Consider the following 14,453-nt stretch of genomic DNA (forward strand, 5'->3'; position numbering starts at 1 on the left):
CCAGCTGAACTCGCATTCCTCACAGAGTATGCCACTGTCATGAGCCCAGTTGCCCAGGCAACCAACATCTTGCAAGCAGAGGCAAATGCCCAGATGGGGTGGCTACTTCCAACAATCAACCTGCTGACCGCCAAACTTGACAGAGTCAAGTTGCCATTGAAGTATTGCAAGCCTTTAGTGGACGCTCTCCAGGTGGGAATGAAGAATCGTTTTGGTCACATGTCAGGAGACCCTGAGTTGATCGCAGCTGCGATTCTTCTTCCAAAATTCCGAACAACTTGGACAAAAGATGATGCCACAATCAGAATGGGTAAGACAAAATGGGGATAGTGAAAAACAAGTGTATTAGTGTACATCTTGACTCTTTGTAATATTGGCAAATTCACAAATCAATTATGGATGCACGGACAATGCGTGAAACTAAATGTATAAACCTCAAATTAAAACAAACTATTTTATAAAAAACTTTAGGTTGGGGTCATGACATGTTAGGAAGTTGTATTAATTCTATCATTTATATTTTCACCCTAACTTTATTTCAGGAATGGACTACATCAAGCAGCAAATGGAAGAACCCACCCTGCAGCTAGGTGATGCCACCAGGTCCAGTTCTTCTGATGAAGAGGACTTCTTCTCTGCCCTGCAGTCATCACAAGCACATGACAGCAACAAGCAGCTGGATGCCTACTTGACCTGTTCAGCAGATCACATGGACTTGCTGAAATCATTCCCAACTCTGTGCAAGCTGTCTGTGAAGCTGAACACAGCTCTACCTGCATCAGCGGCCTGTGAACGGCTCTTCAGCATAGCAGGCCTCGTCTTCAGCCCAAGAAGAGCAAGATTGAAATCTGTAAATTTTGAAAATCAGCTTCTTTTGAAGATGAACAAGAAATTTTTCAGTTTCAAATGATTTTGGTTGTTACTTTTGGTGCTGCATTTTTCTGTGTTCATCGTGTTTTTATATTTTAGTAATTTCATTGTGTTCATATATTGCTAAGTTCAAATTAGCTCATACTCGTTCATGGCGGCTACAGCACCCAACCAAATAAATTTCATAATTCTCCAAATTCTGACCCTTTGTTTTTTTTATTAACAACATTTACTTTTACTTTCAGTACTTAAGTACATTTAATATCGGAAAATTACTTTTGATACTTAAGTACAATAAATATCAGATACTTTAATACTTTTACTCAAGTAGTATTTTCATAGGTGACTTTTACTTTTACTTGAGTAATTTTCCAGTCAAGTATCTTTACTTTTACTCAAGTATGACTTTTGGGTACTTTATACACCACTGCGTGTATATACATGTCAGTGGGTGGTGCGTCCTTTGGCGGTAGATGATATAGATGGTGATGACGAGGAGGAGAAGGGGGAGGAGCTAGCCGCAGATGTTGACCGCTTACAAGCTAAAGTTATTCACACAATTCTGTCGCGCGCCACACGAGCTGCTGCTTGCTCCATTGCAGAAGAATAAAGCGCGAGAGAGAGAGAGAACGTCACCAAGGTAACGAGTTTTTCCTTTAGTTATCTCCACTTCCACATCTAGTGAAGGCATGTCGACATGTCGGCGAAGCGGTTCCTTCTCACACCGACGTTAACCGTTGTGTTACATCACGAACTAACGGTAGCTACCGGCACATCACACACATCCACATCCGCTGCGTTGTCCCAGCTGGGTAACTGCTCTGTTAGCTGCACAGCCGGTTGAAGACGTTGAGGAGATGGAGACCAGAACGTTAACGGAGTGAAACCCGAAATAATGGATCTCTTCGTCTCCTGTGTTGAGCCAGGTGCTAACAGTACCTGTAGTTATTAACAGAGCGCGAGTTATAACATGAGCAGATATGAGATTTTATTAATTGAAACATGTTACGTCACACGTGTTCGGCTGTGTGAACAGAAAGTAGTCCGAGTGCACAGTTCACGTCCCAGGTCCCCATCCTGCGCGCTCTGAACGAGGAAGTTCAGTTGACAAACGAGAGGAAGCTGAATCTTTCGCCTCGACGTAGCTTCCCCAGTGACGTTTAACAACTGAGCGACAGTTTAACATGTACGTGTCCATGTGTTCTCCTGGTAAATAGGTCGTAAAGTAAGTAAACAGAAAATGGAGATTAATCACTCCCCACAGAGATGTTTTGACTGCAGCAGCCATATTGCAAACCAGATCCTGCCTTGACTTCATGAGTCAAGTACTGGGACACATGGGGCTTGTTCCTCAGAGTCCTGATTACTGGATGTGTCTTATTGTCTGGCAAATATGAAATCTTAGCATCTGTGAATCTGCAACCAGGTTGTGTTGAATGAAAGTACATTTTAAAATAATGTTTTTTGTCAGATTATTCTGTAGTGTATCATTGAATGACCGAAAGGTGTACAATTAATATTTTTGTAATCATCGTCATCCATGCTTTACACTGCGAACCAGTTGGATGATGTGATGTAAAATTGTGATTGTTTCCCTGTTTGTGTTTCAAGTGTGGAAAGACATGTGTGACGGGGGCGATAGCTGAATGCATATTTTAACTCACATTTGTACGGTTTATTTTTAACCAAAGGTGATTTGCATACATTTGACAAGTGAAGTCTCAACACAAGGAGCTCCTTATGTTTCTCTAAGTTATCAGTTTGGTAGTTTTGTTATATTCCAATGACACACTGGAGTCCGGCTCACCTGCTCCCTCTCCGTCTCCTCTCAGCAAAACGACATTCCTGAGATGTGTGAAGCATATGTGTGAAACAGTTTCCTGTTTTTTCTTACAGATTATCCCAGTGGAGAATTACCTCTCAGATTCAACAATGGCAGTTTAAAACGCCCATACGGCTCCGCCTTCCGGTTACACCAGCTCATCCCTTTCTCTCTTTCGTCATTCTATTTCCCTTCCAATATATAATTGTTCTGTTCTTTCACCTCGTCCCAGTTTCTGGTGCAGGAACCAGTCTGTTTTAATTACCCCATCTGAGTATTGGCCGAAGGCTGTTTAACCCCTTACAATGGGTGCCGAGGTAAACTCTGCATCTCAGGAAAGCGGTGTGCGGCTGAAGCAGGAGATTTCCCTCCTCCAAGGGGTTTGTCTGATCGTGGGAAACATGATAGGCTCCGGTATCTTCGTCTCACCTAAGGTAAGAGTCTCTGCCTTGTTAGTCCACTGGATTAACTTGTTGGCCCCGATTCAAATACATTTTTGTATTGTAAATATAACATAGTTTATTGCTCTTTGTTTGTAAAATGCATACTAGTTTTAACTGCAAGTGAATTTAGTCATTCGTGTTTAGTTTTTAGTTGTTTTTAGTCTTTGTGCAAGTTCAGCTGAAAGCTTTCACTGCACTCTAAAATCTGAAATCAACAAGGAAACAAACAGGCAAATGTACTGGTGTTATTTTGAACCCCACCCACTAAACAATTTAGGCAATAAACCAGAAGTGAGACAACTCTGGTATGTAATGATGTGTTTCTTAAATTGTGCTTTATTGTATAGCTTATACATTTGCTCTGTATTCTCTTGTGTTGTCCTGCAGGGGGTTCTCATGTACACAGGCTCATTTGGTCTTTCCCTGATCGTGTGGGCCCTTGGGGGGGTATTTTCCGTGTTTGGAGCGTTGTGCTATGCTGAGCTGGGTACTACCATCCGTAAATCAGGAGCCTCCTATGCCTACATCCTGGAGGCCTTTGGAGGTTTCGTGGCTTTTATACGGTATGTTAACATATTGTCCTGAAAACTTCACCCAATAGAAACTCGGAGCTTGTTCCATCCTACGTTCTTTTTTCAACAATACCAAACTTGAAGTTTAGTGTGGCTAATATAAGTTTTGCACTATATGGCATAATATGTACAGATGTGATTCAATGAACTGTCACTTTTTTCTGACATTTTTACCTGCAGTGTGTTTCAACAATATTTTGCATATATATTCTTCACTTATCTCGCCAACATTGACATATAAAGCACAATAACGTTTAGTTCCCCCCAGGAATTGGTTAGTCTTATGGAGACAATATTGTAGCAACATTTTTTCAAAAGATAAGATAATCCTTTATAAATCCTGTTGTTGGAAAATGTACAGGATTACAGCAGCAAAGGGGTAAAGTGCACACCAAACATAGGAGATCAAAGAAATATAATATATGAAGAAAAGCTCAGCTGTAAAAGGCAGCCACTCGTCTGAGAGTTGTGTAACTCTCTTAATCTGTGTGTGCGTAATCAGATTTATAATATTTGATGGATAAAATCTCCAAATTTGTGTTCAAATTTGCAAGTGTATTGAGATTTTAAAATGTGTATGTTATTGTAATACTATTGGCTGAAAAGATCTAAGCATTTTGCTCCAAGAGTTGGAAATGCAGACAATGTATCAGTTACAATGTAATTGTCCTTTTACATGTGACTCCTGCTATGGCAGAGATCTGCAAATCTGTGTGTGGAGATTTGTCTGTAGCCTAGCACTCTGTCTTCACTTAAACTATATATTTAACCTGTTAGTGCATCGGTTGTCGTGGCAGCTGGGCGGCTTGTTGGGCACTTCACCCACAGCAACCTGCATGCAAGGCACTGATCTTGTCTGTTAACGGTTAATTATCAGTTAATGAAGGTCGGCTCGCAGTCAGACGACAATCTAAATCGGCTTCCCGATCTAAATAAATATTCGCAGATTCTCGTACATATTCACAAATCATGAGTTTGGATACAGTTCTACAGCTCTCCACAAACATTTGAAAATAGTTTTGCTCTAATAATATCCCCGTCTAGTCCCTCTATGTCTGCTACATCCGCACAGCATCTCATCCTTTCAATGTAGGAACATTGCTCAATGTCCTTTGCTTTATCAAGATATTTTCTTTCATCAAAGTGTTAATTACTTTAAAAAGAGACGGTTGACTAACATTCGAGATCATTCTTTTTTATAACATGTACTTTAAATTGGGAAAGCCATTTTCCTAATGGTAGAGATATAGAAAATGTCTGTTGATGCAGTTTAACAAAAAATATGTTGTGTGTTATTTCTGTAGACTGTGGACGTCCTTGTTGATCGTTGAGCCAGCTTCTCAGGCAGTTATCGCTCTGACCTTCTCCAACTACCTGGTCCAGCCCGTCTACCCCAGCTGTCCTGTCCCTTATGTTGCCGTCCGCCTCCTCGCTGCGTTCATCATATGTAAGGCTGTCCTTGTAATAACGTTTAGTATAAACACACTTGTATGGTCTATTTAAATTCGATAGGATGTGATTTTAGTTTAACAAATTTTCTTTTTGATTTTCCAGTGACCGAGTAAAACCCCCAACTCAATTATGAGATGTGTTTCCTTTGAAAGATTGTCCACTGGGCAAAAGAAAGAAAAAAATAAATGTGTGTGTGTGTGTGTATATATATATTAGATTTTTTTGGGGTCAAAGCCTCAGGGAGTCGCAACAGAGGTGCTCAAGGTTGCCGACCCCTGCCACAGTGAGAGCAGCTGTTGTGGCAAGAAGGGTTGTTAAGAACTGGGGCCGCCTTTCTTCATCGCTAACATCATTCTGCACTTCAGAGGCAATTTTAACCAAAAACACAACTTCAAATGAACTGTATTAATTGTACTGTTGTCTGTCAAGTCCAGTACACTAAACTGTATTTGGCATGGGTTACTAAATTGCCATTTATTTTGCACCCTGTACTTGTGCACTCCTTTGTTTAAAGTAATAGTTTAATTTGAGATGTTTCTTGAGGCTGTTGCTCCTATGTTAAGTCAATGTACATGTTAAACCATGCATGCTGCATTTAATTGATGGCACACCTTTTATGTTATGTGAACTTTTCACAAAGCTGCTAGACTTAGTCTTTGTTAGCGTTGCACTGAGAGGGATATGTGTGGAACTACTTGTGGATTTCCCCTCAACTCTGCCTTAAATCTACTGTGACTGGCAACCCTAAATCTTTGTTATGGGTCAAGATAAAGGTCCCTTAAAAAGAACAATGTAAACCTAAATATCGATATTGGGGCTGGGTGATGAGGCCTGAAATGAAACTACATTAAATTTAGGATTTTAAAGATTTGTTTACCATAAAAGCAAACTAGGCCTACAAAGGAATTAATTAAATTTCACGAAACTTAATTAAATTTTTTTTTAAAGCATTAAAGTCGCCTCTTGAAAAAAGATCTATTGTCTGCCTGAAGAAAATACACTGAAGATCCTCTCTGATGACGCACTTGCAATGAAGTGGTATTTCTTGGCCAGATTACAGTGGACGTGTTTTAGCATGCTGTATGTGCTTTCATAACAATACCTTACACTTGTGTTTTAGCATGTTTATTGTACATACATAACCATACCTTACACTCGTGTTTTAGCATGTTTATTGTGCTTTCATAACTATAATTTACACTTGTGTTTTAGCATGTTTAATGTACATTCATAACCATACCTGCTACTTTTAGTTTGCCTCAGACAATCGTGTTTCGACCATTTGTTAACTGCTGTTTTCTTCCTCCTTTTTCTCTCATCAGGTCTGCTGACTTATGTGAACTGTATGAAAGTGAAATGGGGTGCTATTCTTCAGGTCATCTCCACCGTAGCGAAGGTCCTAGCGCTCATTGTCATCATCATTACTGGCCTGGTTAAGCTCGGACAAGGTAGGATTTCATCAATAAACTCTGTATCACTCCAACGCTACTGCTCTGACTTGAGTTGAACTCGTTCTCTCTCTGCACTGGCCTGCTGGTGGTGCATTATGGGACTTGCAGTCTTTTAGGCAAAGTCAAGTGAGCTGATCTGATTGGAGAGCACCGTTTATTTGCTTATTTTGGAGATGTCTGTCTTCTTTACTCACACTGACAACTCTACACAGATTCCATTAACTTGATAGAAATTCTCATTTCATGATGATTTTTTATCTTTTGGATTTTGCACTTATTGATGACTGGCATCTATGTTTGTCTTTTTTTATTATTAAACTGCTTCCAGCACATATCTACTTATTATAAATAGCAGGGTATTGAAAGCGTGCTTCAAAATTGGATGCCTGGTAGAGCCTTCGGAAGAATTCAGCCAACAACTTCTCTCATTCTGGGAGATTTATTCTCTGGTCACAAGCAAAGTACGACTGTCGCTGCGATTGCAATCACACCACGAGTCTCTCCGACAACAACACAGGTCCATAGGAGAGAAAACTCTCTCTCCCAAGCCAAGTACGGCCCTCTAATACACAGCTTTCATCCTGACCTTGGCTCGGCGCTAGTCTGTTTCCTCACCCCTTCTCACAGGACGGGGCCACTCAACGGCCTCCGTCCTCCTCTCTCGTGGAACGGTACCGATAACATGGTGAGTGTTGTGTTGTGTGAGGCGCGCAGAAGCAGACATAATATTTCTTATCGGACACATTCCAGCTGCTGCGTGATGTTATTCTGAACATTCGAGACCTTGACGAAAACATCAGAACATTTAAGATTTATATTTACAGTATTATACTAGTTGTTTTAATATTCCATTACTTTATTTACATGACTAATATAACAACCCTGTGTTGATGTAGGTTTTGACCAGAACTTTGAGGACTCATTCAAAGGCTCCAAACTGAACCCTGGGGACATGGCCCTGGCCTTCTATTCAGCACTTTTCTCCTACTCTGGCTGGGACACACTGAACTTCATCACAGAGGAGATCAAAAACCCAGAGAGGTACGAGGTCTGTTATTTCAGAGCGGTTTTACAACAAGGGTGATAGATTTTCATTCCTGATGGCATTGCTTTTACTTAAACCAATATCTTAACCTTAATCTTAAAGGTCTAATTCAGATTAATTAGTTTTGAGTGAATGAAATCCACTTTGCTCTTTTTCAGGAATCTTCCCTTGTCCATCGGCATTTCCATGCCCATTGTCACTGTGATCTACATCTTGACCAACGTCGCTTACTACGTCGTCATGGATGTAGACACGGTGCTCAACAGTGACGCCGTCGCTGTGGTGAGTCACGTCGTGCGTTCTCCTTGTGCACTGAAGAAGCTGTATGTGAGCAGTAACCAGCCGACAGTCTGACTGTGAGCATACTAATGGCTACCTATAAACTCTATTAGTAAATCACAGAACATCTGCTCCGCCTGGTCGGGATTGGTCTTTGCTTCCTGTTTTCTGCTGCCATCTCTTTCAGTCTGGCTGGCAGCCACGAGCGCTAGTGTCCGGTTCGGTTCTCCATTTTGGTTATCTGGCTGTAGGATGGAGATGAGGGCGGGAACCTCATTTAGCTAAAGAGGTTAGCGCCCCACACAGGAACATGGGGAATGATGATGTGATTAGTGATTACAGCGATTTCACTGTAACCTCACAAATCACATGTTTGGCCACAACTCAAGAATTCATGACCATTTCACACATGTCTAATAGTTACCTTCGCATTGAAAATGCCGAAGGTTATGTTTTGATCGCCGTGTATTTATTTATTTATTTATTTGTATGCGTGTTATTCGCATAACAAAAAAAGTTTAAAACCGAATCGCATTAAATTTGGTGGGATGATTGGTTATTATCCGGGCACCATTTGATTAGATTTTGGGATCGATCGGGTCAAAGGTCAAGGTCAAGGTCATGAAAAGGTCAAAATCTTCTTTTTATCATAGCACGGTCAATTTTTATCCAATTGGCATGCAACTAATGCCAAAATCTTCATAATTCAATGCCCAATCTTCTGATATGCGAAGGTATGCGCTCTACCGAGTGCCCATTCTAGTTTTTAAATGGTATAATGATGACATCTTGGACAAGGCATGAATATAAATTGCAAGTTGACTGGTTGGAGAAGGCAAACAAACGCAAGACAGTTATTCTAGTTTATTGGAGTCTTTATTGTTCCTGATGGACCTGTCGATCACCGCTGTAGCTTCACACCTCAGCACTGCACGGAAAGTTCAGAATATTTTAACTTAAAAACCTGGTTTGCTTCAAACATTTAATATTCCATAAGATTCCTAATTGTAGACCCATATGCATTAAGCTTTAATAAAGCTTCCTTGCTTTACCTTTCGACTAAACTTGGTTTTTTTATGATTATTGCTGGAGCACTAATAAAGCATATAACCGAATACATTTATCAAAATCAAACTGCCCCTGCAGGGAGAGCTGAGATGGAATCTTCGTAAAACCAGTTAAGAGCTGAGGCTACTCCATTACCAGCCTTCAGCTGGCCGTCTGATGCCTGGTTGCAGGAAAATTATGGATAAAATACTTCAGGCGTACGCAGCAACAGGAGGTCGATGACTGTCCACTTCCTCACAGAGCCCTGGCTCCATCTTGGCGTCCGTGATGCAGGACTCCAGTGGGACGAGAGGAGATGGACTCTGTTAAGATGTCGGCTATGTCGTCTGCCCAGAGAACTGTTTTTGTTGCAGCTGCATTCTTTACGATGCATATTTAGGAAATGCACAACAGCAATTCATCACTGTTTTTGTTTTGTTGTTCATGTTTCTCTTGTGTCGCAAAAGGGCTTCAACTGCATTTAGTTGTGCATGCCTGTGTTGCATAAGGATAATGAATTCTCCTTTTTTAAACATGTAACATCGGAGTAATCGGCTATTTTTTTAACTTTTATTTGTGAACACTCATTTAACATTGAGGGCCACTGAGCTTACCAATATAAATGTGAGAAACATTGTTGCCTCCTCAGACATTTGCGGATGAGGTGCTGGGCTGGGCTCGATGGCTGATCCCTCTGTCTGTGGCCATATCCTGCTACGGAAGCCTCAACTCCTCCATTATCGCTGCCTCCAGGTTAATACAGAAGGGAACACCTGAGTGCAGATTCTGACTGCTATTCTACTAAATCCTACTTCTGCCTATCAGCAAAACTAATAGCAAACATGGTGACATGTTCTCAACATTTTGTTTTGCAGGTTGTTTTTTGTTGGTTCCAGAGAAGGCCACCTGCCCAAAGTGCTGTGCATGATCCACATTCAGAATTTCACCCCAATTCCTGCCCTGCTTTTCAATGTAGGTTTCAAGATGTTTGTGGGTTTTTTGTATTGAACTGTCCGTATTTGGTTGCTTGGAGGCCTCTGCTGATGCTTCTCGTTAACAAACTCAAACCATCTTCTCTCCAGGGTGCCATGTCTCTGATCTTCCTGTCTGTGCCGGACGTTTTCCAGTTAATCAACTACTTTAGTTTCAACTACTGGTTGTTCATCGGCTTGTCAATAGCCAGCCAGATCTACCTGCGCTTCAAAGCTCCCGATCTGCACCGGCCTGTCAAGGTAAACAATGTGTGCAGCTTGAATGCTGACGGGCATGTTTCAGGATTATAATGACTCTGACTTCCTGGGACATATCGCTTCCCCTCATGAAGTGAACGTAGCATATGCAGAGACAGGACATTAAAGGTAGCCACCGTAAAAAGGAAAGTAAGAAAAGAAAAGAAAGGTTTACGATGTGACACCTCTGCGATCATGCAGCTATGATGGAGGAAATGTGCATCTCTTGAAACTTTCGAATCAAATTGGCTAGCTGTGTTTTTTAATCACACGGCTCTGGGTTGTGATTTGAATGAATACAGTAGTCCTTTGAACTCTCCCAGCTTGCAAGCGCATCCTGTGTATTCATAATGTTTTCATAAAATCTGATCAGAAAATGTGTCAGAAGAGGCTCTAGACATCTAGAAGGGTAGAATACTTTTTAAGTCTTTGCCAAATGCCTCCACCCTCTTAGAAAGACGTGTGCTGGCTACACAGGGAAACCTTTGGCCGAAAGTGTAACATCATGACGTCTCTTAAAGGCTTCCTGGTAATTTATACATCACATCATTGAAAGTCCACAACCTGTTTCTTAGATGCTGCGGCTAAACACAAAACTAAGTAAACAGTAAGTAAGAAGATGCAAACAGCTGTGATCCGTCCTCTAAGCAGTCAGAAGGATAACGTGCTGCTGTATCTAGAACCCTTGAAGCCTTTTAGACCTGTATTTACGTTTGTTTACCCATCAACAGTGTGCCCCCATTGCAGGCCTGACCACCCCCAGCAATGGCTTTGAGTTATGATGACGATGTTAAAAGCCCACGATGTATTTAATCCAATCACATAGTTATCCTAGTCAACATAGAAGTGACTGCACTGCATACCGGCTGAGCAACCTAAGGACAATTAAAGCCACAATTAAATAATTTTATGGTTATAATTTTTGTTAATGTAATGTTCTAATATTTTTCTCCCCAACCTTTTGCTACCCTTTTCCTCTTTTCCGATTCCACTTTCTTACCCTTGTGTAAATCCTGCTTCCCCTGCAGCTCTCTTTGTTCTTCCCATTTGTCTACTGCTTTTGCAGCATATTCCTGGTTGTGGTTCCCCTCTACAGTGACACCATCAACACGTTGGTGGGGATTGCTGTGGCATTGTCCGGTGTACCGGTCTACTACGTGTGCATCTACTTGCCAGCTAGCTCTCGACCAGCCTTCTTCGGGAAAATGCTCGGTAAGAGGCTTCAGCTGACGTGCTTGTCGTCGCATTGGTGATGTCCTTGGATGCTTTTCAAAAACAGCAATATTTTGCGAGGATTACATCACTTTTTAAATTGGATGCATGTTATAGAATTAATGATGATTCAACCATGATACAAATATGCATGGGGACCAACATGCCTGAAAATACATGAGTTTATCCCAAGCAGCAGACCGGGGGTGAGTTTGTTTGAAAGGAGCAATAACCCTTTCATCTTAACATTGAGAGAAAAGCCTGACGGATGAGATGGATTTTTTAGACTGAAAGAAAATCTGAGTACCATATAAATGGGCTGACTTTCAAATTAAACACATGGTATAAAAAACTTCTGAATGAGCATCCAACATTTTAGAGTAACATCCATCAGTCTGGACTCTGGAGTGGAAACACTGTAAGAGTTACAGTGTTTCCAAATTACCTGAAACCTTATTTTGCATTTCTTTTCTGTAATTTCTTGCTCGGTTATCTAAAAGAGCCAAATATGGGTCAATATTTTGGATTGGCTATTTGATAACATTCAAAGTCTGAGTACATAAGCTGTAAAAAATGTCCCTGTGCATGAATAATCTCTGAAAGTAGCTTACAAGTCTTACTGTAAGATGTGTGTAGACCAGCTACCATTGGCACACATAAAAACTCCTTGTCTTAGTGTTAAGAGCTGAAGAGTTATTGAGTTTACAGTTTCAAAGTTCAGTGTACCATTCAGCCCACATTCTGTAAACTGTAGTGCAGCGATAAAACCAGTTGACGAATTTCCCCTCCTCATACTATTTATTTTATGCAAAATGTTTAACTAGTCATCCTTTCAAGTTGTTTGTTCTAAAACACTTGTTATTTTTTTATGATCATAATCTCTCCTCGAGAATCACGCGCGTGTCGGTCAACATGCTGGAGCAGCACCCTGCATAATACTCTTTGTCGCGTTATGATTTTGTACTCAAACACCTCGTGATTGCGGTTTCTCTAAACCTTGCTTTACCTTTTCAGAAAAAAGATTGATGCCAGATAACAATAGAAAAGGCTTTTCTATTGTTATCTGGCATCAATGTTTAAACACAGAAAAACCGACCTGGAGGCTGAATAAACACAGAGTTGCAGGTTGGCTTGTGCTGCGATGCCTGGCTACACAGAGGCGCTGCAGAGATTAACATGAGAGCGTATCAGTACAGAAGTGTTGCAGATGCATTTAGAGTAGATCTTCACTCCACTGAGTGAACCACTCCCATTGGTAACTGTATTTTCAAAGATAATCTCTTCAGTGCAACCCTTGATACCTTTTTTAATTATTTTCTTCTTTCACTACAGATCAGATCTCTCTGTACACCCAGAAACTGTGCCTGTGTTGTGGGACATCGCCTGATATCGACCTGGACAATTTAGACCCAGAGAAGATCGAATAACGAAGCAACAGAACCCTTGTGTGAAATGCTGTACGGAGAGATGGAAGAGGAAGAATGTACACGGAGGAGGTGGAGAGCTGCAGACAATTAGGATTTAGATGAGAAGAGGATGAAGAAACTGGAGAGGTGAGCTCAACACACCTCTCCCTTTCCTTCTCTCTCATGCACAGGCATATTTATATTTATATATATATATCCTGTGTTTATAAATAAATACAGGATTATACATGATGCTCCGTACAACCCTCCAAACAGCGCTCTGTGTAACCTGAGCACTGTTACACAATGCGGTGTCACTCCCTCCACTCGTGTGTCTCTGCAGCTCTCGGCACATTAGCTGACGGAAAGCTTTAGGGTGACACACAAATATAAAGTAACCTGATCGACAAGGAAGTGTCTCTGCAAACCTGCTCCAGGTACATTTTTCACAATCGGACACATTTTGAACGTGTTTGTGTTGCGTCTCATGTTAACAGATTGTGTTGCTGTCGCTCATTTGAATGCGTGAAAGATGAGCATGGCGGGTGGAAACCTTGTGACCCCGTTTGAAACGACACTCATGGCCCCTTATCACAGGTTAATGACGGCCAATACCATGGCCTCATCAGGGGTAATAATTATTCTGACCCCCTTGTCAGGGGTCATAATAATTCTGACCCTGATTCTTGCAGCCTAATGAGGTGCAAGACTTGAAGACCCTCCAACTGCTTGTGTGTACATGTGTTGATGTGGATGCAGACCAGTGTGTAGCACTTGAATGTGTTCCAGTTCATCTTTTAGTTTGAGTTTTAAACATCATCTTAATCGCGTGGCAGCCAGACGATGTCCAAAAACTTTGTTCTTAGGTTTTTTTTGACAGACTTCTGAAATCTGCACATCACATTTGTGTTTTCTGTTTTGTTGTTCAACTACCTTGATTATAGAAAAGCTTTATTCTAATATATGTCTGTACTGGATGACCAAATATATAGATCTTTAATAATTAGCTTGACGAGAAGAGATTATTACCAAAAGTGCTGTTACTTTTTGAAAACTTTTTATGTGTCGGTTGACGGAATGTGATATATATACACATGATGTATCCGTCGGTTCATCCTATTTCTGTTCCTTGATAAACCTTTGAATGCATCTTCAGGGCTATATTTGATTCCTAGCGGTAGCTAATATTTACTTCCAGAGATGAGCTCAGACATTTGTCCACGTGTCACTCAGGAGGCCATCTTATGTACAATCTCCACGTTTTAGTTTATGTCGTTTCTGGCCTCTTGTTCTTTCTTCCAACACCGGTGAGAGTAATGCTACAAAAAGCTGAGGGATATGAACAAATGTACATCCCATTGTTGTGATGGTGTCTGGCTGAAGCAAACACACCTGCCTGACTCCTCTGGTTGATGTTTGTCTTCAGGATGAGGACTTCTTAAACAAACAAGCCGACATGCACACGTTGAGCCTTCTCCTTTTACCCACTCCAGTCTGAAGAGTTGCTGACACAAACAGTATATTTAATGTAACCCTGCCATTTAGCCACCGTGCACAGCCAGAGGTCTGACGCATGCTGGCTGATAGTTGGACCGTCTTTCTGTGAGCACTAGCAAAGTGTCTCT

At 41.1% G+C, this 14,453-nt stretch overlaps 1 protein-coding gene across 2 annotated transcripts; it reads left to right on the forward strand.

The window, feature by feature from the left end:
* The first annotated feature begins 1,439 nt into the window (after positions 1 to 1,439).
* Positions 1,440 to 13,977, forward strand: LOC130191568 (Y+L amino acid transporter 2-like). 2 transcript variants are annotated; one of them, XM_056411206.1, is made up of 12 exons: positions 1,440 to 1,510; positions 2,767 to 3,126; positions 3,523 to 3,698; positions 5,012 to 5,154; positions 6,482 to 6,607; positions 7,507 to 7,651; positions 7,814 to 7,937; positions 9,631 to 9,734; positions 9,857 to 9,953; positions 10,064 to 10,213; positions 11,239 to 11,422; positions 12,755 to 13,977. In XM_056411206.1, exons 2-12 carry the CDS (start codon positions 2,998 to 3,000, stop codon positions 12,847 to 12,849), a joined length of 1,473 nt encoding a protein of 490 aa, XP_056267181.1. In that variant the 5' UTR covers positions 1,440 to 1,510; positions 2,767 to 2,997; the 3' UTR covers positions 12,850 to 13,977. The 2 variants fall into 2 exon arrangements, with proteins under 2 accessions (XP_056267181.1, XP_056267182.1); XM_056411207.1 differs by lacking the exon at positions 1,440 to 1,510 and adding an exon at positions 1,517 to 2,095.
* Positions 13,978 to 14,453: the final 476 nt, after the last annotated feature.

Source organism: Pseudoliparis swirei, unplaced genomic scaffold (genome assembly GCF_029220125.1).
Source record: "Pseudoliparis swirei isolate HS2019 ecotype Mariana Trench unplaced genomic scaffold, NWPU_hadal_v1 hadal_157, whole genome shotgun sequence".
In the NCBI taxonomy this organism is placed as follows: domain Eukaryota; kingdom Metazoa; phylum Chordata; class Actinopteri; order Perciformes; family Liparidae; genus Pseudoliparis; species Pseudoliparis swirei.

Coding starts and splice junctions, on each gene's coding strand:
- LOC130191568 (XM_056411206.1), top strand. CDS start 2,998: ATGGGTGCCGAGGTAAACTCTGCATCTCAGGAAAGCGGTGTGCGGCTG. Junction 5,155..6,481: donor CCTCGCTGCGTTCATCATAT/GTAAGGCTGTCC, acceptor TTCTCTCATCAG/GTCTGCTGACTTATGTGAAC. Junction 7,652..7,813: donor GAGATCAAAAACCCAGAGAG/GTACGAGGTCTG, acceptor GCTCTTTTTCAG/GAATCTTCCCTTGTCCATCG.